Source organism: Electrona antarctica, assembly GCF_951216825.1.
Source record: "Electrona antarctica genome assembly, chromosome: 7".
In the NCBI taxonomy this organism is placed as follows: domain Eukaryota; kingdom Metazoa; phylum Chordata; class Actinopteri; order Myctophiformes; family Myctophidae; genus Electrona; species Electrona antarctica.
The window spans coordinates 46,774,954-46,801,938 of record NC_136812.1 but is presented as its reverse complement, the minus strand read 5'-3'; the positions used below and the strand labels follow the sequence as shown (position 1 = coordinate 46,801,938).

At 45.7% G+C, this 26,985-nt stretch overlaps 1 protein-coding gene across 1 annotated transcript in view; it reads left to right on the top strand.

Annotated features, from left to right (window-relative positions):
* The window catches only part of ptprsa (protein tyrosine phosphatase receptor type Sa), a 270,699-nt gene that overhangs the window by 80,287 nt on the left and 163,427 nt on the right, over window positions 1-26,985 (top strand). The window contains 2 exon segments of the mRNA XM_079505556.1: window positions 22,012-22,157; window positions 23,973-24,114. Coding sequence (XP_079361682.1) covers window positions 22,012-22,157; window positions 23,973-24,114 — 288 coding nt within the window.

Sequence of the window (26,985 nt, the reverse complement as noted above, 5' to 3'; positions counted from 1 at the left end):
TGGAAGGTTTGATGAAGGGAGGCGTTCGCCTCCGCCCCATGAAAAACCTCCTTATTACAGTATGCTCCGTCTTAAGTACACACTAAGCTCTTAAAAGTCTAACAACACATTTCAGCCCTCACACGCTTTCTCTACAACACTAGTTCTCAAACCTTTTTTTTTAACGTAAAATACCCTGAAATTGTTTGTCTGCAGGCCCCCCCCATCTCAAAAGATGTAGTGGCCCCGCACTTTTAGAACCACTGCTCCAAGAGAATTACATAAAAACCCATTTAGACCCGAGTTAAAAACATTCACTTTGAAAGAATATATATTCAAAGATTTGCACCACCATTTTTACGATTTTTCAAAAATAGCAGACCTACAAGCTCGTAGCGCGCCACTCGGTGGCGCACTATGAGCTTGTAGATCTGCTATTTTTCAATAGCTAAAGCATAACATAATGCTAACACCAAAAGGGGTTCCCACCCAAAATGGTTTAAACTTTGTGTAGCTTGTCACCTTGTGTTCGGGGAGCAGAGAACAACACCGCCCACCATCCATCAAGACCCCTTGAAATGTCATTCACAATTCCCACTAATGTCTAATCACATCTAATGTAGTTTGATCTAATCTGATGTAATCTAACGTAATGTTGTTAGGCCAATCTAATTCCTAACATAATAGCACATATATACCGTAAGTAAGTCCACAATCAGCCCAACCATGAGACATGAACGCAATATTATTATATGAATGTAATGAAACGCTTAAGTCTCTTCTGGCAGAAAGGCCACTGTGAGTTGAACCGAGACCACACCGCCATGATGTGTGATGATGGCACAAGTCTCGCTCGTTTCTGAGGATTTCGACGTCTGATTGGGCATATAGTTTTGAGGTTAGGTTTAGGCGTAGTTTTTGGGAGGTTAAGGTCATCTTCAGACTCCACCTTAATATTGACCATATTCACACGGTGGCCATCTTGCCATTAAGTTAATGAAATGCCACCCCGTTGCCACCTTAGAGTATATATGAATAGAGACGACACCCGATTTCTCCTCCCATCCACTTGCATTACGTTGCTCTAAAGCGCATGAGGCGATTTCACTCCTCCTTCCGGGTAGGAACAGAGTGCATTCTGGGATGGATTTGCCCCAAACACATGAACGTGCTGCCGACCAGCGCGTTCATGTGTTTGGGCCCACACTGCAATACCAAATTCGGCCACTATGTCCATTTCTCCTCAGGGTTTCCTCCGGGTGCCGTCTCTATTCATATATACTCTAAGGTTGCCACCCTGCTTTTTCAATGCAAAATGCCAACATGGCTGCCATGTGGATATGGTCTATAGCCCGTAGCACTTGACCAAGATTTGACGACCACGTATACCCTGCTCGTTTGTTCTCATGTTATTTAGACAGACGCTATAGGTTAATTGCTTAGCTGTTGTCATACAGTTTCAATGTACACATTATTATATTGATAGTATGTTGTTTAGACTACGTTCTTGGCGTACCTGGGGAGGCACTACACTGTCTCACTGCATTTGATGTACGTCTTGTTTGCCGTGCTTATTGTAAGTCACTCTGGATAAGAGCATATCTGCTAAATGCCAAAATGTAAGGTTTAGGCATAACTTTAGTGTGGTTAACTTTAGGGTAAGGTTAGGGGAAGTCCTGTGATGTCACAGCAGACCCGTTACCTCCCTTATCTGACATCACAGATGGGGTGTGGCCGGAGTAACATTTTATTCATTAAAATAATGAATGTGGCTCGCAGCTTTAAACCCATTTTGGGCGGGAACCCCTTTTGGTGTTAGCATTATGTTATGCTTTAGCTATTGAAAAATAGCAGATCTACAAGCTCATAGCGCACCACCGAGTGGCGCGCTACGAGCTTGTAGGTCTGCTATTTTTGAAAAATCGAAGAACGACTGACACAGAAACATAGCTTTTTCAGAAAACTGTCAGGATGTAGAAGACATTTTTAGAATCTGATCTCGGGTCAAAATAGGTTAAAATAAGTTGTGGCTCGCAGCTTAAAAAAATAAATAAAAATCCAACACTAAATAAAATTGTCTGTCCATGAATGTAATCCCAGACTTCCAGCCGTTAAGTGGCACTCACAGTTCCCCCAGAACATATGTATTTTAGTTCATTGTAAATATGTAGTGTCTCGTTGCAAAAACCCACACGAGTGACAATTCTGGGCCTTTTTCCTTCTGGCCTGCAGCGTTGGACATTTATGTGTTCGGCTCCTGACCCCCTCGGGGCCTCTGGAAACTTGTTAAAGCTTGTTTAAATGCCCCACGGCGCCCTGGAGTCTCAGCCACTTCAGACCACAACAAAACCCGTCCACATAATGGTGACCTCCTTGCTTTCTAATCTGGTTTGTGTCACATCAATTTAAAAAAAAAGTTTAGTTTAACTGTGAAAATGGACCTGTGACGGTCAGTTTTTTAGACTCTGAGTTAACCACATGAGTACTAGTGTCCCTATTCTGGGGCGGACAACAATAGCAGCACTGAAAATCTCACAACGTGTTGGGTTTGTTGAGTGGCTGTATTTGGCAAGCGTTTTGGTGTAGACCAGTGGTTCTCAACCTTTTCAGGTCACGACCCCCCAAAAGAATCTCATTTGAACTGGGGATCCCCCCCCACCCGGACAGGCACTTGGAATTGTACGAGTTTAGTCATTACATTCCGTTTGACTCTGTACCACATATAAATGTTGTGAAAATGGTCAATCTACAAGCTCACAACGCCTTGCATGGTCTTTTTTTTGTTTAGTTTTTGCCTCTTTCTTATATTATTTGACAATTTGGGCAATGTTTGGTCAGATTTTATAGGTTGTTGATTACTTTTGATACAGTAATTCTTTCTTTCTTTCTTTCTTTCTTTCTTTCTTTCTTTCTTTCTTTCTTTCTTTCTTTCTTTCTTTCTTTCGGCGAGAGGCGAGAAAGGATGGCGTGTAGTATAGACCCCTGGGGGACTCCGGTCAATGTATCTAGTGGTTCAAACTAACACTAAGGATGTTTACAGCGTCAGTGCTTACTGACTAGTATAATTATCGTATATACATAAAGCCGTACATGATTATCTGATGTTTGTATGACACTCTAGGTTGTTTTATCTATAAGTGGTTATTAGTGGTCACCCCAAGTGGTTAAAGTGACTACTATAAGGAATGGTTGTTATAAGTTGTTATTTAGGCATTGCTTGTTATAAGTGGTCTATATGGTTGTTGTCTGTAATATGTGCTGGCCGTTATAACTCAGCCAATAGGAGTGGTTGATATGAATCCTTGTTTGTTATAAGTGGTTGCATTAAGGGGTTGTCATGTCGGCGTGCTGGCCAGCCCTTATAATTGTAATTGGCTTGGATGTCTCATCAATGCGGGAGAGTGACTCCCAATCTTTCATTTTTTCCCCCTTTTGAAGCTGTCGAACGAGAAACATTGTTATGGCCTGTTATAGTTGATATAGTAATTGTCTTATTTGCACTGTCTGCTATCTCTGCCTCTCTATATCGATGTCTGTTTTGTCATGTTTCTCCTCTCTCTCTCTCTCTCTCTCTCCCTCTCCCTCTCCCTCTCCCTCTCCCTCTCCCTCTCCCTCTCCGTCTCTGTCTCTGTCTCTCTGTCTCTGTCTCTGTCTCTGCCTCTGTCTCTCTCTCTCTCTCTCTAACCCCAATCAATCATGTTAGTCTTTTTCTCGCTCACATCCCTCTATCTTTATCTATACATACCATCTGTTGCTGTCTGGGCAGAAACCTTGTATCTCCATATTTATACTTTTTTTTGTAAATGAATGCCTGACTTCGGCGTACAAACAGTGTCGTACAAAAGTACTGCAAACACTTGTAGTACATTTGGACACATTTCCAAGCTAGGTTTTCCAACCTGACACCAGTGACATCATGCGTGATAATTCTTTGTACTCACTCCTCCCTCTTTATCTTCACAAATCAAAGAACATGATTGGAGCGCCACTGTGCAGACTAATTGAATTTGTACTTGTACCCTCCCTGCTGTTACAGACTCTGGCCCCGCTTTAGAACGCCTGCATGTGCACACACACACACACACACACACACACACACACACACACACACACACACACACACACACACACACACACACACACACACACACACACACACACACACACACACACACACACACACACACACATCCGTGCTCCGTCAAGCGTCTATTCGAACAAACATATTTTTCCCCGCTGGGGGTGGCGGCATCTGTCAGCAGGGAGTGTTAATGGGTAGAGCCAATCAGGGCTCTACGTCCTTCTGACAGGTGAGCCAGTAGGATACAACATCAGTGACAACAACACACTGGGGAGGAATTAAATGGCTTAACCCATTTTGGGCGGGAACCCCTTTTGGTGTTAGCATTATGTTATGCTTTAGCTATTGAAAAATAGCAGATCTACAAGCTCATAGCGCGCCACCGAGTGGCGCGCTACGAGCTTGTAGGTCTGCTATTTTTGAAAAATCGAAGAACCACTGACATAGAAACATAGCTTTTTCAGAAAACTGTCAGGATGTAGAAGACATTTTTAGAATCTGATCTCAGGTCAAAATGGGATAATGACTAAATTGGGGAGAAAAATGCCTACTTTACATGCATACTCAGACAGAATCACCTTTAGTTTTATTGTCACTTTATCACACTTAGCAGCGGGTACGTACAGTGCTGCTGTACATGGGATTAGACATGCATTCGTACTTGCTGGCTTTGTGGTTCGGCACACCCAATGTTTCTGAATCAGAAAAAACACAGGTTTGATCTACTGTACGCAAGTGTCTTCTTGACCAAAAGACGGCGCGCGTATGTTGTTTCCGACGTATTAACAGTCCGACAACATGAGGAGCTCCCGACATGCTGTTAAAACTGGTTAAAACTGGTTAAAACTCACCCGTGGCTTCCCTGTGAGGTTCTAGGTTAGGGTTTGGGGTAGGGTGTCGGACTAATGCCTGTCAGACTGTTAAGTTCGTCGGACATCATTCCCTGATGAAGGCTTAACCGCCGAAACGTTGGATTCATTTGTCTTACCTGCTACGTCCTAATAAAATATTGGCACTCTGGCAATTGGCCACCTTCTTGTTTTTTCAAGATTTCCTCTGAAGTACGTCGGACCAAACACATTCACCCCCAACAGACACCGCCTCGTGGCGGGCGGCCATTTTGTTGACATGTGTCGGCGGGGGGCTGTGTGAAAGTGTGGCTGCGGGTCACGTAGTGGATCAAACTGTGCTCCATCCAGCTTTCTAGCTGCTGGTGGTATATATGGCACGTATGGCGCTTATTTCTGGCTCTCTTCCTTCACCGCCACGCTCCACTAGCTTGAGTGATGTTGTGCGGACTGACACAGCTGAAGGACTACTGACTGATGATGGCGGTCTGTTGTAAAGTGAGAGAGCCCCCGCACGCGTGCACGCTTTTCTGGTTTCATTTAAAATTCTTCTCTTCGTCCTTCATGGAAGTGTAGCCGTGTTGATTTTGACAGCAAAAATGTTGATTTAGTTTAGGGGAAAAAAAGTCATTTAGTTTTAGCCATTGTAATCATCTGAAAGGTTTTAGTGTTAAAACACTAAAACGACTAAAGTCGACTAAAATGTATTTTGGCGGGCCTTGATGGCGTCGTAATGGCAGATTTTACACTTGGTTGCATACTGAAAATGGCACCTCAAAATTGTACTCAAGTACTGTACTTGAGTAAATTAGTTATTTTCCACCCCTGCTCTCTCTCTCTCTCTCTCTCTCTCTCTCTCTCTCTCTCTCTCTCTCTCTCTCTCTCTCTCTCTCTCTCTCTCTCTCTCTCTCTCTCAGGAATAGTGTTTTTTCCAACAGGTGAAAGGTATCCTTAATCTTGTTTTCTCTCTATCTCTGTCTCTCTATCTCTGTCTCTCTCTCTCTGTCTCTCTCTCTCTGTCTCTCTGTATCTCTGTCTCTCTGTCTCTCTGTCTCTCTCTCTCTCTCTCTCTCTCTCTCTCTCTCTCTCTCTGTCTCTCTCTGTCTGTCTGTCTCTCTCTCTCTCTCTGTCTCTCTGTCTCTCTGCTCTCTCTCTCTCTCTCTCTCTCTCTCTCTCTCTCTCTCTCTCTCTCTCTCTCTCTCTCTCTCTCTCTCTCTCTCTCTCTCTCTCTCTCTCTCTCCCCTATACAACAATGGTTTCAATGGGACCAATTTGGTGGTATTAGGAGCGAGCAGACTTCAAGGTGTTGTGGTGGGGCAGAGTTCCGTACCGGCGGGCATTAGGGCACTCGTACAGTGCTGCCCACACCCCCGACGCCCCCCCATGGACCAACACAAGTCAATACCCAAGAAATAAACAAAACCTCATTTGGAGCAGGAGAGACAACATTAGATGATGTCTATTGGGTGGAAACCTTGTATGTCCGAAAATCTTTACTTTTCAGGAAATGGTACCTGCGTTCCTGTGGGTCCATTATTATTTTGTCTGGAGCTCTCGTTAATACGTTTCATTGGTACAACTTAACACACTCTTTCCACTGGGGGCTCGGGACCCATTTGTGGGTCGGGGGACACATATTTTTTATCGGTCCTTTTATTTTTGTTTCCCACATTTATATCATTTTTTATCCTAAATTAGAAAACGAATGTTTAAGAAGAACTGAAAATTGCCGATCTGCAAGCACACGACGCGGCCCAAAGTGACGTGTTGTGAGCTTGTAGATCTGCTAATTCCACTAGTTTGGGTCCTGGGCAAACGGCTCATTTCTCGTTTGGGTCTCTCGAGCTAAAAAGTTTGGGAACCACTGACTTAATAGCCTCGGAAAACACAGACGTTTTTATTTCCAGGGAGAAAAAAGAAAGTCCACTTCAATTCGGCATACAGTAGCACAAACGTCGCTCACTCTCTGATCGTCTGCACCATTGTTAAATTGACAGACACACACACACACACACACGTACACACACACACACACACACACACACACACTTCTCTCTCTCTCTGTCGCTCTAATTAATTAGTCTCATGTCAAGCAGCTGTGTGTAGTTTCTCCTGGCGGATCCTGCCGGGAGCTGCCTATGCCATAGAAAGCATAGGTGAGTTCCAGTCTACTGACTTAATGACTTTCAGTTTGACCAATTTGAAATCTTAAAAAAAAGAAAAACGGAAAACATAGCCTATTTTCAAGCTCACAACGGGTCACATCTCGACGTGTTTTCGTGAGCTTGCAAATTGCCAATTTCGGTTACTTTGGCGCAATTGTACGAGTGTGCAATTGTACGATATGATGCAGGGAAAAAAAGATGCTACAAAAATGTAGAGATAAAAGGTTTCCCGGCCCCGACAGCACAGAACAGGAGAAGCGTCTGATGATGAGCACAAAGACACAGGAGAAAAAGAGACCCATTTATTTGAGGCTAGTCCGTTGCCAACATGGGTCTCCTGGGACTCCACACAGTTCCAGATGCATTATTGTTTGTAAGAACTGTGAAAAAAATCTAGAATCTAGACATAAAGAGAAGAGATGTCGTCTTGATCAGAATCCGTTGTTCGGGGGGTCAGCGTCACATGGCTTGTACAACATGCTCTTATTAGTTGACTCGTGGTCTTTGAGTCTGTAATCTGCACGAACACAAAGACATGTCGACGCGAGGGGGAGTGGAAAACGGGATATTTAGTTCATGACCTGTTTTCAGTGTGTTTTCAATTGGTTCAAAGACTTGAAAATTGAACAACTGACAGTGCCTTGAAAATGAAGCCAAAAAGACTCAGTTTGAACAGCTGGAAACGCTGACCTCAATCCCCCCAGCCTTTTGGGAGTTATTTTAAGAAAGATGACACTTTTTTTTAAAGACTCAATCTTAGATTAAATTTGCAGAGAAAACAGTTACAACTCCTCCTGTGATGACCAGTAACAAGTTAACAACACAAAATCAAACCATCCGTGACCACTCTCTCCTCCCCCTCCCGAGACATAATCCCAATTAACCTCTTGGCTTTTTTCTTTTTTTTTTACTGAAAAAGCAATTGTTTCATTAACTCGTTAAGCTTTCCACTGCCCAGACAGGCTGTGTGTGGACGGCAGGGGGAGGTCTGGCTGTAAAAAGGTAACCTGTGAGGAATGAGATTATCCCCAAGCCACATGATGTTTTGTTCCAGTGTCCTTCCACACCCTGGTTGTTGTGTAGAACTATTGCAGTTCAGCTAACAGGATTTCTGCATTAAATTCCATTTTTAGACAGAGGTTTTTCTAAAAAACATTGTCTTTACTGTTGTTTGTCTCAGTAAAGACTCCACAACACAACACTTAACCCATTTAAGCCTGACGTCAAATTTAAAAAAAAATGTCTTCTAAATCCTGACAGTTTTCTGAAATACCTATGTTTCTGTTTCAGTGGTGCTCACTATTTCATGTCAAGGACCCCAAAAATGATATGCAATTGGCCACCGACCCCCATCTGAAAACATGTCTTTCCAGGGACCCCCCCAGAAGCAATATATGAGTTAAAAACTTTCTGAAAGAATATACATTCAAAGATTTCCACCACATTTTCACGATTTAAAAAAAAATAGCAGACCTACAAGCTCGTAGCGCGGCACAATGCTTAAAAAACACCAAAGAGGGATTCCCGCCCAAAAGGGGTTAAGCCATGTATAGTTATAGTGGACCGGATTCCCGCAACTAAGACATCTGGACAATCACTTTGATGCTCATGGATGGACGGAGAACACAATGGCCTCCTCTCTGGCCACAACTGTCCGGCCTGGTGGAGTTATAAAAAGACACGAGTTGTTGTTCTGCTGTGTGAAGCTACAACTTGTCATCATGGTCAGCTACTTCTTCTGATGGCTTGGGTTCAGAGTTCCTGGCCTTATCATGACCTCCCTTGCTTTTTTAATTGTTTTAGAATAGAATGGACTACTTTATTGGCAGCAGTTAAAAGCGCTATTGCCAATTATAAAGCATTAAACACAAATAAAGCAGCAGCTTGCTTGTTGTTTTCATTGTTGTCCAAACGTCCACCTCTTTTAATTTCACTCATCAGTCTTGATGACCGTTAAAGAAATCATAACCTGCCCCCGACGGCTGGCGTACTCGTCTGGGCACCTATAGGCTGGTAATGTCGCCTAGTGACAACGTGTCGCGGGTTCGACTCCCGATCCCGACGACATATATGCTGCGTGTCACACCCCCTCTCTCTCTCCCCATTTACTGTGTCTGCTATGAAAAGAAATACCCCAAAATATTACAAAAATTACCGCCACGACATCTTACCTAAAGCCTGATTTTGACTTGCTGGTGTTGCATGATGTAGTGTAGAGTGTATGTAGATAGCAGATTTGGGGGAAAGAGATGGGGGAGTGAAAGGCCGTCGGGAGTCGAACCCGCGGCACACTGCCAGACTGGCGGTCCAGCCAAGGTGCCTGGACCGCTGAGCCACGGCCCAGGCCGAAGCTTGTAGATCTGATATTTACTGAGCATGACACGGGCATATGCAACTATAAGTCTGAAACTTCCCATGAAAAGATGAAAGAGACATCAGTTCTTGCCTTAAGACCACATTGTGAGTGAAGACGCAGCGCAGTGAGAGTGGACCCAGGTGGGTCATCTCCTGCAGTGAGGGGGGATGCGTCTCTCCATCAAACCGGGTGACAGTTGACACCACCAAAGCGCTCGTCATGTCACAAAGTTTTAGACGGGTCGTGGGTTCGTTCTTCTTACTGAGGCTCCGTGATTTTTTTTTTCTTCTGGATTTAGGTTTTTCTTCCATTATTCTCTCTCCTGGTTCAGTTGACACTTGATCCAAACAATGTAACTCTACCCAGTCTGTTTTTTCTCTTAGTTTTTCTTTTGGTTCTGTTGCCCTTCGTCTCTCTCGCTCTCGCTCTCGCTCTCTCTTGCTCTCTCTCTGTGTGTGTGTGTGTGTGTGTGTGTGTGTGTGTGTGTGTGTGTGTGTGTGTGTGTGTGTGTGTGTGTGTGTGTGTGTGTGTGTGTGTGTGTGTGTGTGTGTGTGTGTGTGTGTGTGTGTGTGTGTGTGTGTGTGTGTGTGTGTGTGTGTGTGTGTGTGTGTGTGTGTGTGTGTGTGTGTGTGAGAGAGAATCAACCAATATGCAACAGCAGGCAGCAGCCTGTAAGCTACAGGGTTTGGTTACCATAGTGATGGCTCATGCCCGGGCAGCCTGAGAGAATTGGCCCTGATTGATGGGGCTTGGATGTTTAGGCCTGGAGGGTGTGTGTGTGTGTGTGTGTGTGTGTACAGCTGTTGCATGTTGGAGTATTGTGTACGATATGTTGTGTGTGTGCATGCGTGCCCATCAACTGTATGTGGAAGAATGTGTGTATTTGCAAACATATTTGTACCATTGTGCCTGCATGTGCGCGCCTTTGTGTGCGTGCGTGCGTGCGTGCGTGCGTGCAGGTAAAGGTCCTGCATTCAGTATTTGACATGGTTAATGGTGCATTTATATAGCGCCTTTTTCCAAGGAGCTTTACCATGTGCATCACACACACACACACACACACACACACACACACACACACACACACACATTCACACACCGATGGCAGAGGAAGCCATGCAAGGCACCAACCTTGAGTAAAAGCGCAGGTTTTTAAGTCAAAATATGCCTATACTAGTTCCAAAGTATATGTAACCCAATTTCTGTCCAATTGTTGTCCCAACACGACCACCATTGACAATGAATGGACATTTTTGAGTGTTTGTGTAAACACAAACATTGCGTAACACAAACATTGATAACTGAGGTGAGGACGCAAATGTTTGATTGTCCGGAATGAGATGATGTATGATGATAAGAGCGCCTCTCACTTTCTATAACGAGTCACAATGTGAGCCGGAAATGGAAATACTCAAAGCAAAAGTACCTACAAATGTTACTTAAGTACAGTACTTGAGTAAATGTACTTCACACACCACTAGGTATGGTGTTGAAGCAGCGCGAGCCCCGGCAGCAGATCGGTGCCCTCCAGAGGGTCCGATGGAGCGCCTATAGGGGTCCACTCCAAACATGTACCCCCCCCCCCCCCCCCCTCCCCTCCTCTCCTCTCCTCTCCCCTCCCGCTACGGACTTGATTTATGAGCGCAGAGGTAAAGGTCTGTGTTGGAAAACAGCACCAGAGACAAACAAGGCATTGTGCTCCTGTTTGGCACTGAGACATCTCAACACTTGTTTCTCCCCGGCAGCACTCACAAGCAATCTGGCTAATGTGCCTTCATTTTAGTTTTATTTGTTTTTTTGCTGTGAGGAGCTGATTTGTGTGTACGTGTGCGTGTGCATGTGTGTGTGTGTGTGTGTGTGTGTGTGTGTGTGTGTGTGTGTGTGTGTGTGTGCGCGTGTGTGTGTGTGCGTCAGTCATGTGTCTGTTGTCCGTCTAATATGATAATTGAGTTTGATATGAGCTAGATTTACCTGATTCCATGTACCTAGATGATGAGCGCATGGTCTTTAATATTATGGCTCTTTGTACGCTGTCCTCACCTCACCCACTGTGTCTCTTATAAAGGCCTATTCATACTCCACGTTGAGGTGATGAGGTGACCTCTGGAACCGTATGAATAGGCCTGTAGTCTCTTACAGTGTCAAGCTCATTTTCATTTGGTTTTAGTCATCTGAAAAGTTGTGGTTTTAGGTGTCGTTTTAGTCGACTAAATACCTCACAATTTTACTCGACTGAATCTACAGTTTATTTTGTAGACAAACTAAATGTATTTTGGCAGTCGTAATACCTGATTTAACACTTGGTTGCATGCTGAAAATAGCCGATCTACAAGCTCACAGCGCGTCACAGCGCTACACGTTGTGAGCTTGTAGATCTGCTATTTTCAGAGCCCAACACCTGCGCGCAACCAAACATAAGGTGACTTGTCTTTTGGTTCTATATACTCGATCTCTTCTCCACTAGTCCCTCCCTAACATTTTATGTTTAGTGTTTATTTGTTGATGAAATTGTATATAAAATATATTTAGTCTTAGTCTTAAGCCCTAACCGCACCAAAGGGTCACCATGCAACTCCTTGGGTCTAAACGGTTGCAAGGAGTCAATGCTAAAACCGTCTCGACCCTTTGGTGTGGTTTGGGCCGTGGAATTCCATGCGTTGAATCACTAGGGACGACAACACGCGCCAACGTGCAACAGGACATGTATCACACCGCAGCGACAACGCTAAAACCGTCCCTTTGGTGTGGTTAGGGCTTAAGTAATATGTTTAGTCAGCATAGGTTTGTTTTTATTTAGTTTTCGCCTGTGAAAAAAGGTAGTGGACGAACAACGAACATGTTTGGTCCCAGTTTCAGTGGACTAGTCTCCTACCTTCCCCTCTGCTGCTTAGCCTCTATAAATGAGTGCTTTTTGTACCGCAGGGCCTTTTAGTAATAATAATGTTCCAAACCTGCTCTCCCCACCCAACAGCTTGTGAAAGGTACCTACCGTGAGTTATATCCAGACAGATGGATGTCGACAAGCAACAATTTTCGTCGTCCCCCCCTTTCTCTCTCTCCCTCTCTGCTCTGCCTTCGCAAATCATCCACAATGACTCTGCACCATTTTGTCCTCCATTTTCCTTTTTCGGGGGGCCGAGGGGGAACAGGTAATGGCTCCTACTTAGACTTCACTTTGACCCTTTCAACCGATTACAGCATTGTGAGTCATACAAAGCCCTCCCCCTCTCTCACACACACACACACACGCACGCACGCACGCACACGCACACGCACACAGACCACCACCATTCCTCTCAATCATCTGGGTCCTCACCGATTTAAAAAATAATAATGACCACGGACAGCGAGGAGCATATATAGGCATGGCGAATATGGTGCGCACTCTCTGGCCGCCGGCTAGCCCTTATTTTATATCTTTTTGTGCCTCAAAGAGTCGAAAGTCATATTTTTTTCCCCTGCTTATCTGCTTGAGCGCAGGTATCACTCAATAGCGGGGGTGTGCAGGGCATTAGGAGAAAGACGTGCGCGCTCGCTCAGTGCGTGCGTGCTTGTGTGCGTGCGTGCGTTTCGATTCCTCCGCCACCCCGCCAGCTCGCGTGTCTGGCTCAGTGATCTGTGCTATTCCGGGGACGCTCTGTGAAGATAGCGCGGACCCCCTGTCGCAGGTTATTTTCGCCCGGTTTCCTCCCCACCCGCAGGGGCAGGTAGATAATGCATGGGTCTTGTTGTTGTGTTTATCTTGCACTGAGCCTTTACCTCTCTCTCTCTCTCTCTCTCTCTCTCTCTCTCCCCCCATTTCATAAGAAAAGTCTCAGAGATACAGAACACTTTGGTGGGGAAGTGAAGTAGAATGGCCGCTATATGTATACATAATGCCGTGTCCTCTCAATGTCATCCACGGCAAAACGCTGTGCATGTTATTTTTGTCGTGTTACATGTTTATCTAAAGCGGCTTTGAATATCATATATAGTGATGGAGGCCATACTGTAGCTATACTGTACATGTTTTATCTCACTCCAAATGCACTCTGTGGAATCAAAGACGCGTCAAGGTGAAGAATTCCTTCTCACCAAGCTATACGGAATCGTGCACGCACGCACGCACGCATGCACGCACGCACACACACACACACACACACACACACACACACACACACACACACACACACACACACACACACACACACACACACACACACACACACACACACACACACACACACACCGAGTGCCGCGCTACGAGCTTGTATGTCTGCTATTTTTCTTAAATCGTGAAAACCGTGAAAATCTTTGAATATATATTCTTTCAGAGCGAACATTGTTAACTCAAATCTTTGCTTCTGGGGGGGCTTGTCCCTAACCTGACTCCGCCAGATGGGGCAGCAGAGAGTACTCCTGCTCCCATCTGGGAACTCTCAGGCAGACTTGATGCCCGGCCACAATGGTAAATGGTAAATGGTGCATTTATATAGCGCCTTTATCCAAAGCGCTTTACATAGATTGTGCATCAATTCACCCATTCACACACACATTCATACACCGATGGCGGCAGAAACCATGCAAGGCACTAGCCAGCACATCGGGAGCATTTTGGGGTTCAGTGTCTTGCTCAAGGACACTTCGACACTAACTCTGGGGGAGCCCGGGTTCGAACTGGCAACCTTGCGGTTACCATCCAGCCACTCTACCCCTGAGCCACCGCCACAGGTTAGCTTGTCCCTGGAACAACATATTTTCAAACGGGGGTTGGCGGCCAATTACATCTAATTCCTGGGGTCCTTGACAAGAAATAGTTTGAGCACCACCACTGATAAAGAAACACATGTTTTTTCTGAAAACCGTCATGATTTAGAAGAAGACATTTTGTAGAATCGAACGTATAGGTCTAAATGGGTTAACCCCCGGGCCTATACCTCTATATACTCTCATCCTCGGACGGGGGAATGCATGGTGTTGTTGAAAATGAAAATGACCACTTCGGTGACAGGCTGTGATGAGGACGTGCTTTACGCTTCCATCGCCCAATTACCACCGAGGAGGGAGGTCAGCCTCAACAGTAAGTGGCGGTAGCACCCAGGAGGCACGGAGCACGGCAGAACTTGAAAAAGGTTAATTACACTCGTTGATATTGGCACACGCACCGCAGACACACACACATACACACGCACACACCTACTGTATAATCACTTTGTAATAAAAATGTCACTCGCATATGGTCTCCCTCGCTCGCTCAATCACACACTCGTGCACACACACACACACACACACACACACACACACACACACACACACACACACACACACACACACACACACACACTGCATAATCTCAGTAATAGGTATGCAGTATTACTGTATCAGTAATGGTAACACATACCTATGGTATAATCGCCTAGTGATAGAAGTCACTTACAAGGACTCCCTCTCATGCACACAAAATTACACATTTGCCATTTATCACAGACATCATATACACATAGATTGACAGACATGCACACACACACACACACACACACACACACACACACACACACACACACACACACACACACACACACACACACACACACACACACACACTGTATAATCTCAGTAATAGGTACGCTGTGTTATCTGTAATGATACTAACCTTAGGGCAAGCCTATACATAATTCCTGTGCATGCTATGTGAAACACACGGTTTCATTATGCTAACCAACACATCATATGTATACGCAGTCACTCACAGAATAAAATAGTAGTAGGCTAGTAATAATACAAAAAAATATATTTTAGCATTAATTTAAGCACTTGTTTGATCATTCCATTAATCGTAAAAGCAATCAATAGAGTAATTAATCGCTAGGATGATAATCAGCAGTTGCTTGTCCCTAATACAGTATGTTGTTGCTGTCAGGCAGAAGCCTCTTACAGTATATCCATATTTATTATATACTTCTATGCTGTATTTTCATAAATGTATGGCCTAACTGCCCTACTACTTTTGTATTCAGTTGTATTGCGTTTATGTTCTTTATAATGTTGATGTACTTGTATGAACGTAGCCTATTCATTTACTAAGAGAGAAAGACTGCCAAAGCAGACAACCTGCAACACACAGGTTAGAAGAATATCCTTATACGTATAGGTGCAAGGTAATATAATACACAGAATACAAAACTCTGATGTTGGCATTTAAAGCAACCAAAGGTATGGCTCCCCCATATCTTGCCAGCATGATTGAACCCTACAAACCCTCCCGCGCACTCAGATCAGCCAACGCAGGGAAGCTGGAAGTACCCTCACTAAAAACGCCGGGACAACGCTCCACACGTCCCAAACTCTTCTCCCTTCTGGCCCCAAAACTGTGGAATGCACTTCCCGTTGCAATCAGAACTGCAGCATCACTCCCGATCTTCCGCCGTAGTCTGAAAACCCACCTTTTCAGACTCCATCATGGCCCATAGCACTTACCCTACCCCCCTTAGACAGCACTTCTTAGACTTATATAGCATTTGAAACAGACTTATAGCATGTCATGTAGACAGCACAATAAGTGCATTGTATGTAGTCATAGCACTTCATAGTATATAGTGTATAGTAGTCATAGCACTTCATAGTATATATGTGCAGCATAGTATAGCATATATGTGTAGTTTATATGTATAGTGTCATTATATAGATATGTTCTAGTTATAGTTTATATGTATAGTGTCATTATATAGATATGTTCTAGTCACGTTCTTAGCTTACGCATGTTTCGCGATAAATGCTTTTTACATATGTGATGTATTCCCATGCTTTTGTTCTTGCTTATTGTAAGTCGCTCTGGATTAAGAGCGTCTGCTAAATGCCTAAATTGTAAAAATTGTAATTGTAAATTGTAATATACTATACTATACTAAAACAGAAGAAAGCGCCAGCACTCAATACATGTCCTTTTCACAACCCATTTAGACCTGAGGACGATTCTACAAATGTCTTCTTAAAGCCTGACAGTTTTCTGAAAAACCCATGTTTCTATGTCAGTGGTTCGCAACCTATTTCAGGTCAAGGAGCCCCAGAATTATCTGTATTTGGCCACCGACCCCCATCTGAAAATATGTTGTTCCAGGAACCCCCCCAGAAGCAAATCGATCTGCTAGTAGAGGATGTCGAGGATGTTGTAGAGGATGTAGATCGTCAACATTGTTGACGATCTGCTACTTTTGCTCTCTTTGAATTTGAATCCTGAACAGTAACAGTTTTGGACATGGTGAGGTTTCCACCCGACAGTCACCCTTTAATAGAAGCTCTGAATATCAACTTTCAGTCTTTGTTATATAGCAGGAAACTGCTATTGAACTGCTGATCAATGGATCTGAGGTTGTGGTAAAAAGCTTGTTCAGAGACCAGAAGGTGTGTGTTTATGTGTTTATGAGTGCTCCAAGACAGGAAATAGGGAAACCTTTTTGGACAGCCACCAACCTCCATTTATCTCTATACTGTGTGTGTGTGTGTGTGTGTGTGTGTGTGTGTGTGTGTGTGTGTGTGTGTGTGTGTGTGTGTGTGTGTGTGTGTGTGTGTGTGTGTGTGTGTGTGTGTGTGTGTGTGTGTGTGTGTGTGTGTGTGTACTGTCAGACATATAAGATATATGGGCGTGTGTGTATGGGGGGGGGGGGGGGGGGGGGTGGCTGCTTCAATCAATAGCGTTTCACTTGACAAGCGGAAGGTCGGGAATCAATATTCTCTTGTTGGAAGTGATGGCCGCCCGACGCACGTCTCTCTGTAATGCTTCTGATAAACGTCTTATCTCTAACCTCACCACCACGCCTCCCTGTCTGTCTGGTGAAGACGCACGCACGCACGCACGCACGCACGCACGCACGCACGCACGCACGCACGCACACGTTTGTGGTGCTGTTGCATCAGAAATCTTGTGGCGAGGATGGGAGGTGAAACGGAACTGGACACTGTAGCAGCTCATCCCTCTCTCTCTCACTTCTCATGCCACACTTGTGTATGCCTTTTCCTCTCTTTTCTCTCTCTTGCCATTGCTTTTTGGCCTCTTTAGTATACTACAGTATTATGAAGAATCCTATCTATGTATCTCTGCACGTCTCTTTCCATCTCTCTCTCTCTTTTCCCTCCAATGCAGTGGTTTCCAACCAGTGGTCCGGGGACCACCAGTGGTCCTTGAGGGGGTTCCAGGTGGTCCCCATGCAGCTCTCTTGAGACACTCTTGAGAGTGTCAAATGAAACACTCTCAAGACTTAAATTATCTTAAACATCTGCATTACTTCATTTACAAGAAGTCTACACAATTGGAGCATGTAGAAGAAATGTTATCTTGATCAACGTTTGCCTGTTATCTCTCCTACTGGTACCAACATCAATAGAGCATGGAATTGTGGAAAACAGATCTTATCCAACGGCAACAAAATATTCTTTAGTTTTAGGTCTGAGAGGCTAATGTCTGTGGTCCATGGCTCAAATTCAGAACAAATAATGGTCCTTGGTATGAAAATGGTTGAAAACCCACTTGAAAGCAGGAGCTCTAGTGCTGTTCCCATGACAAACACGGTCGGGGCCATCAATAATACATTTTTAGGAAGTGAGCCGCGGGCCATACAACATCTGGCCTCGTGCTATGATTGCGCAGCCCCTGGGCCGCACTTTGGGACATGCCTGTTAACGGTTGTGACATAACATCGGAAAAAAACGTAATTGCTTTTCTCCTAAAAAGAGAGCCAACAGAGAAACACATTTTCTGATGCTTGCAGAAGTAAATTACAATTAAACTAATCTCACACAGTCTACTGCAAAGCTATACCAAACCTATACATAACTAAAGTATACCCAGAAAGAATAGGATGTTATGCACACAGAATAACTCTTCCTACTTCTCCTGGGTGTTACCGCTTTATAAGAATTAGTGTACAGTGGTTCTCAAACCTTTTCATTTCAAGGCCCTCCATAACTCTGAGAGTGTACAAATGGAATGGATTTTCACACCTGTAGCTACGGGTCATTTGGAAATTGGAACCCACTTTGGAACTAGCCTCGGTCCCAGGCTTACTTATCTGCGAAAAGAAGAGCCTGGTCACAACGTAAGGCAGAGAAGCTATCGGCGGACGTATCCTCCGGAACATCCGTCAGATGTATTTCCCCCGGATACGATATTTTCCCGACCAATCAACGTCATTTCCTTGGGCGATACTTCCGCTAAAATCCCGCAACTTCCGCCCAAACAAATGATAGTCTTTACAGCCCAGGGTGCTTTGGAACCCACCCAAGACCAGACAGTGGCCTTGTGGTTAGAGTGTCCGCCCTGAAACTGGGAGGTCGGGGGTTCGATCCCCGGGCCGGGTCATACCAAAGACTGTTAAAATGGGACCCAATGCCTCCCTGCTTGGCACTCAGCATCAATGGGTTGGATTGGGGGGGCACGCTGTGGCTCACCGCTCCAAGAGATATGGGTCAAATGCAGAGAACAAATGTCACTACCGTAACGTGTGTGACTAATAGTACGACTTTGACTCTGACACTCGACCCACTGCTGTGGCGAGCAGTGGAGTGTTTCCAGTGAGCCAATAGCAGCAGCCTGACTCTGTTTGACCAGAATATGGAACAGAGCCTTCATTAGTATCATCGGTAACACCTGTGACGGAATTAGGGAAAGGGGGCCTGGAAGTAGGACTTACTATAGCTATTCTGTGTGCATAGAGCCTATTCATATTCTGAATACATGGTGGTCAGTATCCAAATATCTGGCTGCTCGCTTCAGCGGCCTGTATGTCATTTAGGTTTATTTGAGCGCCCACACACTTCATCTGCTATTTCCACCGCTAAGTTCACTACAGCAGTGGTTCCCAAAGTGGGGTCCAGGGACCCCTAGGGGTCCTTAAAGGGGTTCCAGGGGGTCCCCCAGCTAAATAATATTGGAACCAAATGGACCCGTATTGGACTGTAACTCTGAGAGTGTCCAAATGGAAACAAATGGACCCTAACGGGTCCATTTGTTTCCATTTGGACACTCTCAGAGTTAAATTAACATTGATTTTACAAAATAAATTGGGGGTCCCAGAGATAGAAATGCCATTAAAGGGGGTCCGTAGACTAATATGCATGTCAAACTGGGGGGTCCTTGAAATTAAACGGGTTGAGAATCACCGCTAGAGCCGTAAAAGTCTTCTTTTATAGGGGGTGTCCCTGGCTTATCTTTTCAAATGGGGGTCCGCGGGGCTAATTGGTGTCAATTTGGGGGTCCTTGACATGAAAAGGTTTGGGAACCACGGTCATAGACAACATCTGAATACATGGTGGTCAGTATCCAACTATCTGGCTGCTCTTCAGCAGCCTGTATGTCATTTAGTTTGATTTGAGTCTACTATTTCCACCGCTGCGTTTACTACAGCACTCTTCTTTGGGCCGTGGGTTCAGCGGCTCTCCCCGGAGCACGTACAAGGTGAAGTGCCTTGCTCGAGGACACCTTGAGCAAGGCACCGCTGCTGAGAGAGTTGGAGGGTTCGTCCTTGACTTTGCGTTATTTCCGGCTACATTTTCACAGGCCACCCGTGCATTCGAACCAGCGACCACGCGTCTGGTCACATGCTTCTCCAAAAGGCATGCACGCCCACGCACGCACTCACGCACGCACTCATGTGCGCGGGCACACAGTAAAATCCTCACTGTCAAGTTATCATTTGTAACTCGGAGAGTGTACAAATGTACACTTTGTACACTCTCAGAGCACACACACACACACACACACACACACACACACACACACACACACGCGCGCGCACACACACACACACACACACACACACACACACACACACACGCACACATTCCGTGACGTGCAGCTTTTGTACAGAGCGGTAAAGGCACCTTGGTTTAGGCTCTGTGGGCGCTGAGTTGGGGGATCCCCTGGAGAGCCCCACAGCTATCCATGTTCCCTCTCTGCATTGGAGAGGAGAGGAGAGGAGAGGAGAGGAGAGGAGAGAAGAGTCCGCTCCCATACAGAAAGTTCTGACTTGAAATGTCCTGCCTAGAGGAGATGGCAGGAACTTGGGGAGTGTGTTCAGATCGGGTAACACCTGTTGCAGGCGTGTGCCTGCGTGCCTGCGTGCCTGCGTGCGTGGGAGTGACGTGGTTGATATTGCACCAGTAAAGCACCAGAGTGTCCTTTAAGTGGAAACGTCCTCGCTCGACCGGATGCTTTGTCACGCGACGCTGCATGGCGAGCTGACAGTCCAGTCCAGTTCGAGTCCAGGGCGGGGCAACGGTCCTGTAAAGGACCGGGCGCGTGACTGACTGCTGCTGGTCACATTACACTGCTGTGTGGCTGTACTTCTTTCACTCGATATGAGGGATTCAACTCTCGCGTGCACACACACACACACACACACACACACACACGCACGCACGCACACGCACGCACACCTGACATGCTTGTGGTGCGCTTGCATCAGAAATCTTGCAGTGAGAAGGGGAGATGAATCGGAACTATACACAACAACACTGTAGCAGCTCATCCCTCTCTCTCTCTCTCTCTCTCTCTCTCTCTCTCTCTCTCTCTCTCTCTCTCACTTCTTTACACACATATATGTATGCCTATATAGTTTCCTCTCTTTTCTCTCTGGTGACGTTGTTTTTGGCCATCGTATAGTATCTGAAGAATCCTATACTATTCTCTAGTTTCCATCTCTCTGCACCTCTCATCTCTCTCTCTCTCTGCCCCCCCCCCCCCCCCCTCCTCTCTAATGAAAGCAGGAACTATGTGGTGGTGTTCATGTGTGTTTATGGTAGCCTCTAGGCCAGCGTTAGCCCACGGCCTCTCAATAATTAATGCTCCGATGGGCGCCGCGCTGTTTTGATCATCACCAACGCATATACTGTACAGTGTGTTCCCAAGAGACTGACCCCGTCTCTCTCTCTCTCTCTCTCTCTCTCTCTCTCTCTCTCTCTCTCTCTATCTCTCTCTGTTCCTACTCAGTTCATACAAGTCCAAGGCTTAGCTCGCCCCCTAGTTCATCCACTTTGTTGGGTCAGGCTGCTAGCTGTAAAGAGAGGGAGATAGATAGAGGGGGGACAGGGGTAGGGGTAGAGAGAGAGAGAGAGAGAGAGAGAGAGAGAGAGAGAGAGAGAGAGAGAGAGAGAGAGAGAGAGAGAGAGAGAGAGAGAGAGAGAGAGAGAGAGAGAGAGAGAGAGAGAGAGAGAGAGAGAGAGAGAGAGAGAGAGAGAGAGAGAGTGTGAGTGAGTGAGTGAGTGAGTGAGTGAGTGAGTGAGTGAGTGAGTGAGTGAGTGAGTGAGTGAGTGAGTGAGTGAGTGAGTGAGTGAGTGTGCGCAAGGCTGCCCTTTCTGAAATGTAATTACTTTTATTTAGAGCTGTCTCTCAGAATTGGCTTAACTCCAGCCGCGCTACGCTGCCTACATATATCTCTGCCTCTTTGTGCTGTCCCTTCACTGTCCTGTTTCACCTCTGTCGCGCACGAACACACACACACACGTACACACACACGTACACACACACACACACACACACACACCATTCCTTATTGACCATTTGATCTGTACAACACGCTAACTGACCTCCCCCCTCTCTCTCTCCACCAGCACAACCACGGTTCACCAAAGTTCCCATCGACCAGATCGGCGTGTCGGGGGGCGTGGTGTCCTTCGTGTGCCAGGCCACGGGCGACCCCAAACCCCGGGTGAGCTGGAACAAGAAGGGCAAGAAGGTCAACTCCCAGCGCATCGAGGTGAGGATCCACGTCCCGCTCCACAACTCCATGCTTTTTTAACCACCTTGTGTTTACCCATTTAGACTTGAGTTAAAAACATTCACTCTGAAAGAATATATATTCAAAGATTTGCGCCACATTTTTACGATTTTTCAAAAATAGCAGACCTACAAGCTCGTAGCGCGTCACCAGGTCTGCGACAAATCCGCTCTTTCTTTTTAATTATTAAAACACGGCGAATTAAACACCTTAAACAAATAGCGGGTTTAGCGTATTAAGCAGCATAAAAAAATTGATTAAATGCGGGTAACACGGGTTATGTAGGGTGTGTTCAAAGTATAAACCCCTTGAGATGCATCATCTCGTTTTCGAGGGGGTCCTGAAAACATTGCAAAAATAGCCAATCTGTCTACACCTATACAATATGTAATTATTATTATTATTATATTAACCACTTAAACCCCAACATCCGTATTTTGGGAAAATCTTTGCGGAAAATGGCCGAGCAAGCAACGCGATGGTTAACATAGGCGCTGCACAGCATGGCCTTTCAATAAACGATGCCTTTGATGTGTACTGTACTTGCTATGATCCTAATGACTTTGTAGTGCATACTTGTTCATGCATGGTTCATACTGACCAGATGCACCATGGGATACAGTCGAGCGTCTTATCAAGCATTTAGGCTATAATAGGTTTCCATGGTCTCTCCTCTCTTCTATCCCATGACACGCATTACTGCTGGCAGACAAACAGTGAGTGTGTGTCTTTAGTAGGCCTACAGTTGATCAAGAACACAGGCCTGTCTGCAACAAATGTAATTGGTTGAGCCAATCAGTCAGTCAGTGAGGCAACCGACCAGCCAATCACATGGGTTTAGTGGAAAACCTAATCTCAGACTGAAACATTTTGTATGGTCCAAATTTGTCCGATTTGTGTAACAATAAGGTAGACCCACCGCAATATTAGCAGGCACGCAGTCACGGCACGCACGCACGCACGGACGCAGACACACAGGCACACAGGCACGCACGCACGCACGCACGCACGCACGCACGCACGCACGCACGCACGCACGCATGTTATTTCTGCTGTTTGTTGCACCAGCAGGGAGCCCAGATGCTCAGTGAGTGATCGATGCTCAGTGTGTGTTAATTAAAAAAAATAAGTAATTCTCTTCTCGCTAACGAAGCTGTCACCACACTTAAGAAGCCGCGCGCTGCACCGTGACAGACAACACGTCAAGTATCTTTACATTTGCAAAAACATATTTTGTGGAGCGCTGGGAATATTTCACTGTATATCTAAGATGAATATGTATTCCTCAGATGTATTTTCTACCACTTTGAGTTCCCCCCCCCCCCCCCCCCCCCCCCCCCCCCCCCCTCAAACTTTTTACAAAACTTTGTCCAAATGCATAAACTGAATTTGTAAAAAATAAAATAAAATTATGTCCCCTGACACTTCAATCTAACTAAACACCTAAGTTCTGTCTGTCTTTGTTTGTGTTTGAGGGGTGCTATCCCCTCCAACATATGGCTTTCGGAATTTATGTCATTATGGCAGCCAAGTCTATGGACTTTTGAATGTTTGTTTAGAGCACTTTAAACACACATATAGAGTATGATGGTTGAATAAAGAAGTGATGCTCACTTCACACAAGTGTGATTTTTGTTTTAGCTTCTAATTAGCTTTTAAGTGTCCTATGGCTTAAATAATATGGGCTGAATCGGAAAGATGTGGTTTTGATAAAGTGCTTTTAAAATTCAACTATGTCTCTCTCTCTCCCCCTCCCTCTCTCTCTCTCTCCCCCCCCCCCTCCCTCCCCTCCAGACCATAGAGTTTGATGAGGGAGCGGGGGCGGTGCTACGCATCCAGCCGCTCCGGGCGCCGCGCGACGAGAACACCTACGAGTGCGTGGCCGAAAGCAGCGAGGGCGAGGTCACCGTCACTGCCAAGCTGTCAATCATCAGAGGTAAGTCGTCCCCCTCAACAGCTGTACCACGTGAAAATCGCTCAGCGGCAGTGTTGCCATGTCTGCTTATTATAGTTGTTTTATTTTTTTATCAGCTTGCAGAGCTGATAAAATGATCAATGATCAGACTTTCTATGACATGGTCTAGTAGCAATGTAGTGGCGATATATGTTCATGATTGGCCGGCCTCTAAGCCAATGGGAGACTAGCCCTATGCATAGCCAATGGGACACTAAGCCCGCTCTCCTCTCCCCCAACGCACCATGACTAGAGACTATAGAGCTGCAGACGTGACTACAGAAAGCCCCACTAAGGTACAATATGCAAGAGAATGGAAATGCCTGCCCTTGATGTCATTTCTTGTTTCCGTCAAAGTATTGGTATAGATGCGATATTCAATAGTCTCGTCGCGTGTTGGATAGCATTTAAATGAATGCGGTTTATCAGGGAACGAGCGCGTCCCAATCAAGAGCCTATAGACGGAGAAGAGCTAGAGGGTAGGAGGACGAGACGTTATTGTCCACAGGAAGCCGGCCAGGATGAAGAGGCTTGATTGGGCCACGCACACACACACACACACACGCACACGCACACACACACAAACAGCCATCATGTACTGGCTGACAGGTGTGCAGGGAGGTGACACACGCTCGCACACGCGCACAACTGTGTGTGTGTCATTCTCTGACACACACACACACAAACAAACACATGTGCTCTCTCTCTCTCTCTCTCTCTCTCTCTCTCTCTCTCTCTCTCTCTCTCTCTCTCTCTCTCTCTCTCTTCACCTGCTCCTGCCATCTGCTGTGTTTTCCTGGGGTGGACAGAACAAAGCTGACCGGTGGGCCGTTAGGTGGATGACCGGCTGCTGCTTGCACGTCCGGGCTGTCAAATGGAGGATGGGGAGGAGGAGGAGGAGGAGGAGGAGGAGGAGGGGGAAAGGACTAGGAAATGAGGACGGGGGGAGCTGGAGAAGGGGAGAGGAGGCGCGGGGCATTGTCCAGCCACTCTATCCATCTTTAATGAGCCCCTTAACATTTAGCCGGCAGGACAGAGAGAGGGTGGCGAGGGAGAGCAGGAAATGGCATGGAAGGAAATGAGGAGAAATGGAAGCCATGGAGAAGTAGGCCTGGCTGTCACCATTGTGACTTATAAATAATTGCAATGAATTATTTAGTTGTGTTTTTTTGGCAATGAACACTGGATGGTATAAATAAATGTTTGCCTTTCAGACTTTAACAGAAATGGTACAGGCCAGATATGAGGAATATCTTCAGGGACAGCAGGGAGGATGGATGGATGGATGGATGGATTGATGGATGGATGGATGGATGGATGGATGCGTGGCAGTGGTTCAGGGGTAGAGTGACCGGACGGGAACCGCACAGTTCCCAGTTCGAACCCGGGCTCCCCCAGAGTTAGTGTTGAAGTGTCCTTGAGCAAGACTCTGAACCCCTAATTGCTCCTGATGTGCAGGTTGGTGCCTTGCTTGGTTTCCTCCGACATCGGTGTGTGAATGTGTGTGTGAATGTAATGCACAATCTATGTAAAGCACCTTGGATAAAGGCACTATATAAATGCACCATTTATGGGTGGGTGGATGGATGGATGGAGAGATATAGAGAAGGATGGATGGAGAGAGGGATTCCAGTTGGCGTGGACAATAGGGGCTGGACACGGGTTACTGAAACAGAGCAAAGGATTATGGGAAATGGGACAAGGCACCAGGGACAAGTCTGTGGTAAACAAACAGGAAATGGGTCGTCACTGTGGAGAAGACTAACCGTGCATGGCCGGCACGCACGCACACACACACACACGCACACATGCGTGCACACACACACACACACACACACACACACACACACACACACACACACACACACACACACACACACGGATATGAATAAACTCATACATGCTTTCAGACATAATGCACATTATACACAAGCATTCACATCAACAGAACAATGCAGGCACACACGTATTGTGTGTGTGTGTGTGTGTGTGTTTGCGTGTGTGTGCGTGTGTGCGTGTCTGTGTGCACACACACACACACACACACACACACACACACACACACACACACACACACACACACACACACATACCTTACACCAAAGAAAATATTCCGCTGAAAATTGCAAGACGCGTGGCATGTTCATCAGTATTCATGCGATTTGAATAAGAATGATGAATATTTAGATGTAATATGTGACGCTGTATTCACTGTATATTCTGTTTATGGATGATGTGTTCTGCACCCCTGGCTGTTCATTCTCTACTCCTCTCTATACAGCTTCATTACACTACATGCCTGATATGATATGGTATGGCAGTGGTTCCCAAAGTAGGGTCCGGGGACCCCCAGGGGTCTTTGAGGGAGTTCCAGGGGGCCCCCAGCTAAATGATAGTTTGGAACCAAATTGACCCTTATGGGTCTGTAACTCCGAGAGGGTACAAATGGAACCAAATGGACCCTAACAGGTCCATTTGGTTCCATTTGTACACTCTCAGAGTTAAATTAACATTGATTATTACAATATAAATTGGGGGTCTCAGAGATAGAAAGACCATTCAATGGGGGTCGGTGGACTAATGCATGTCAAACCTGGGGGTCCTTGAAATTAAACGGGTTGAGAATCACTGCTAGAGCCGTAAAAATCTTCTCTGATGGGGGTCCCTGGCATATATTTTCAAATGGGGGGGTCCGCGGGCTAATGAGTGTCAATTTGGGGGTCCTTGGCATGAAATAGTTTGGGAACAACTGTTCTCTGGGGTCTATGGTAGCTGATATAAATCATTGTAACATGTATTCCATTGTCCAGCCTATACAAATGCTGTTCTTAAACTGTTTTATAGGCTCAAGTC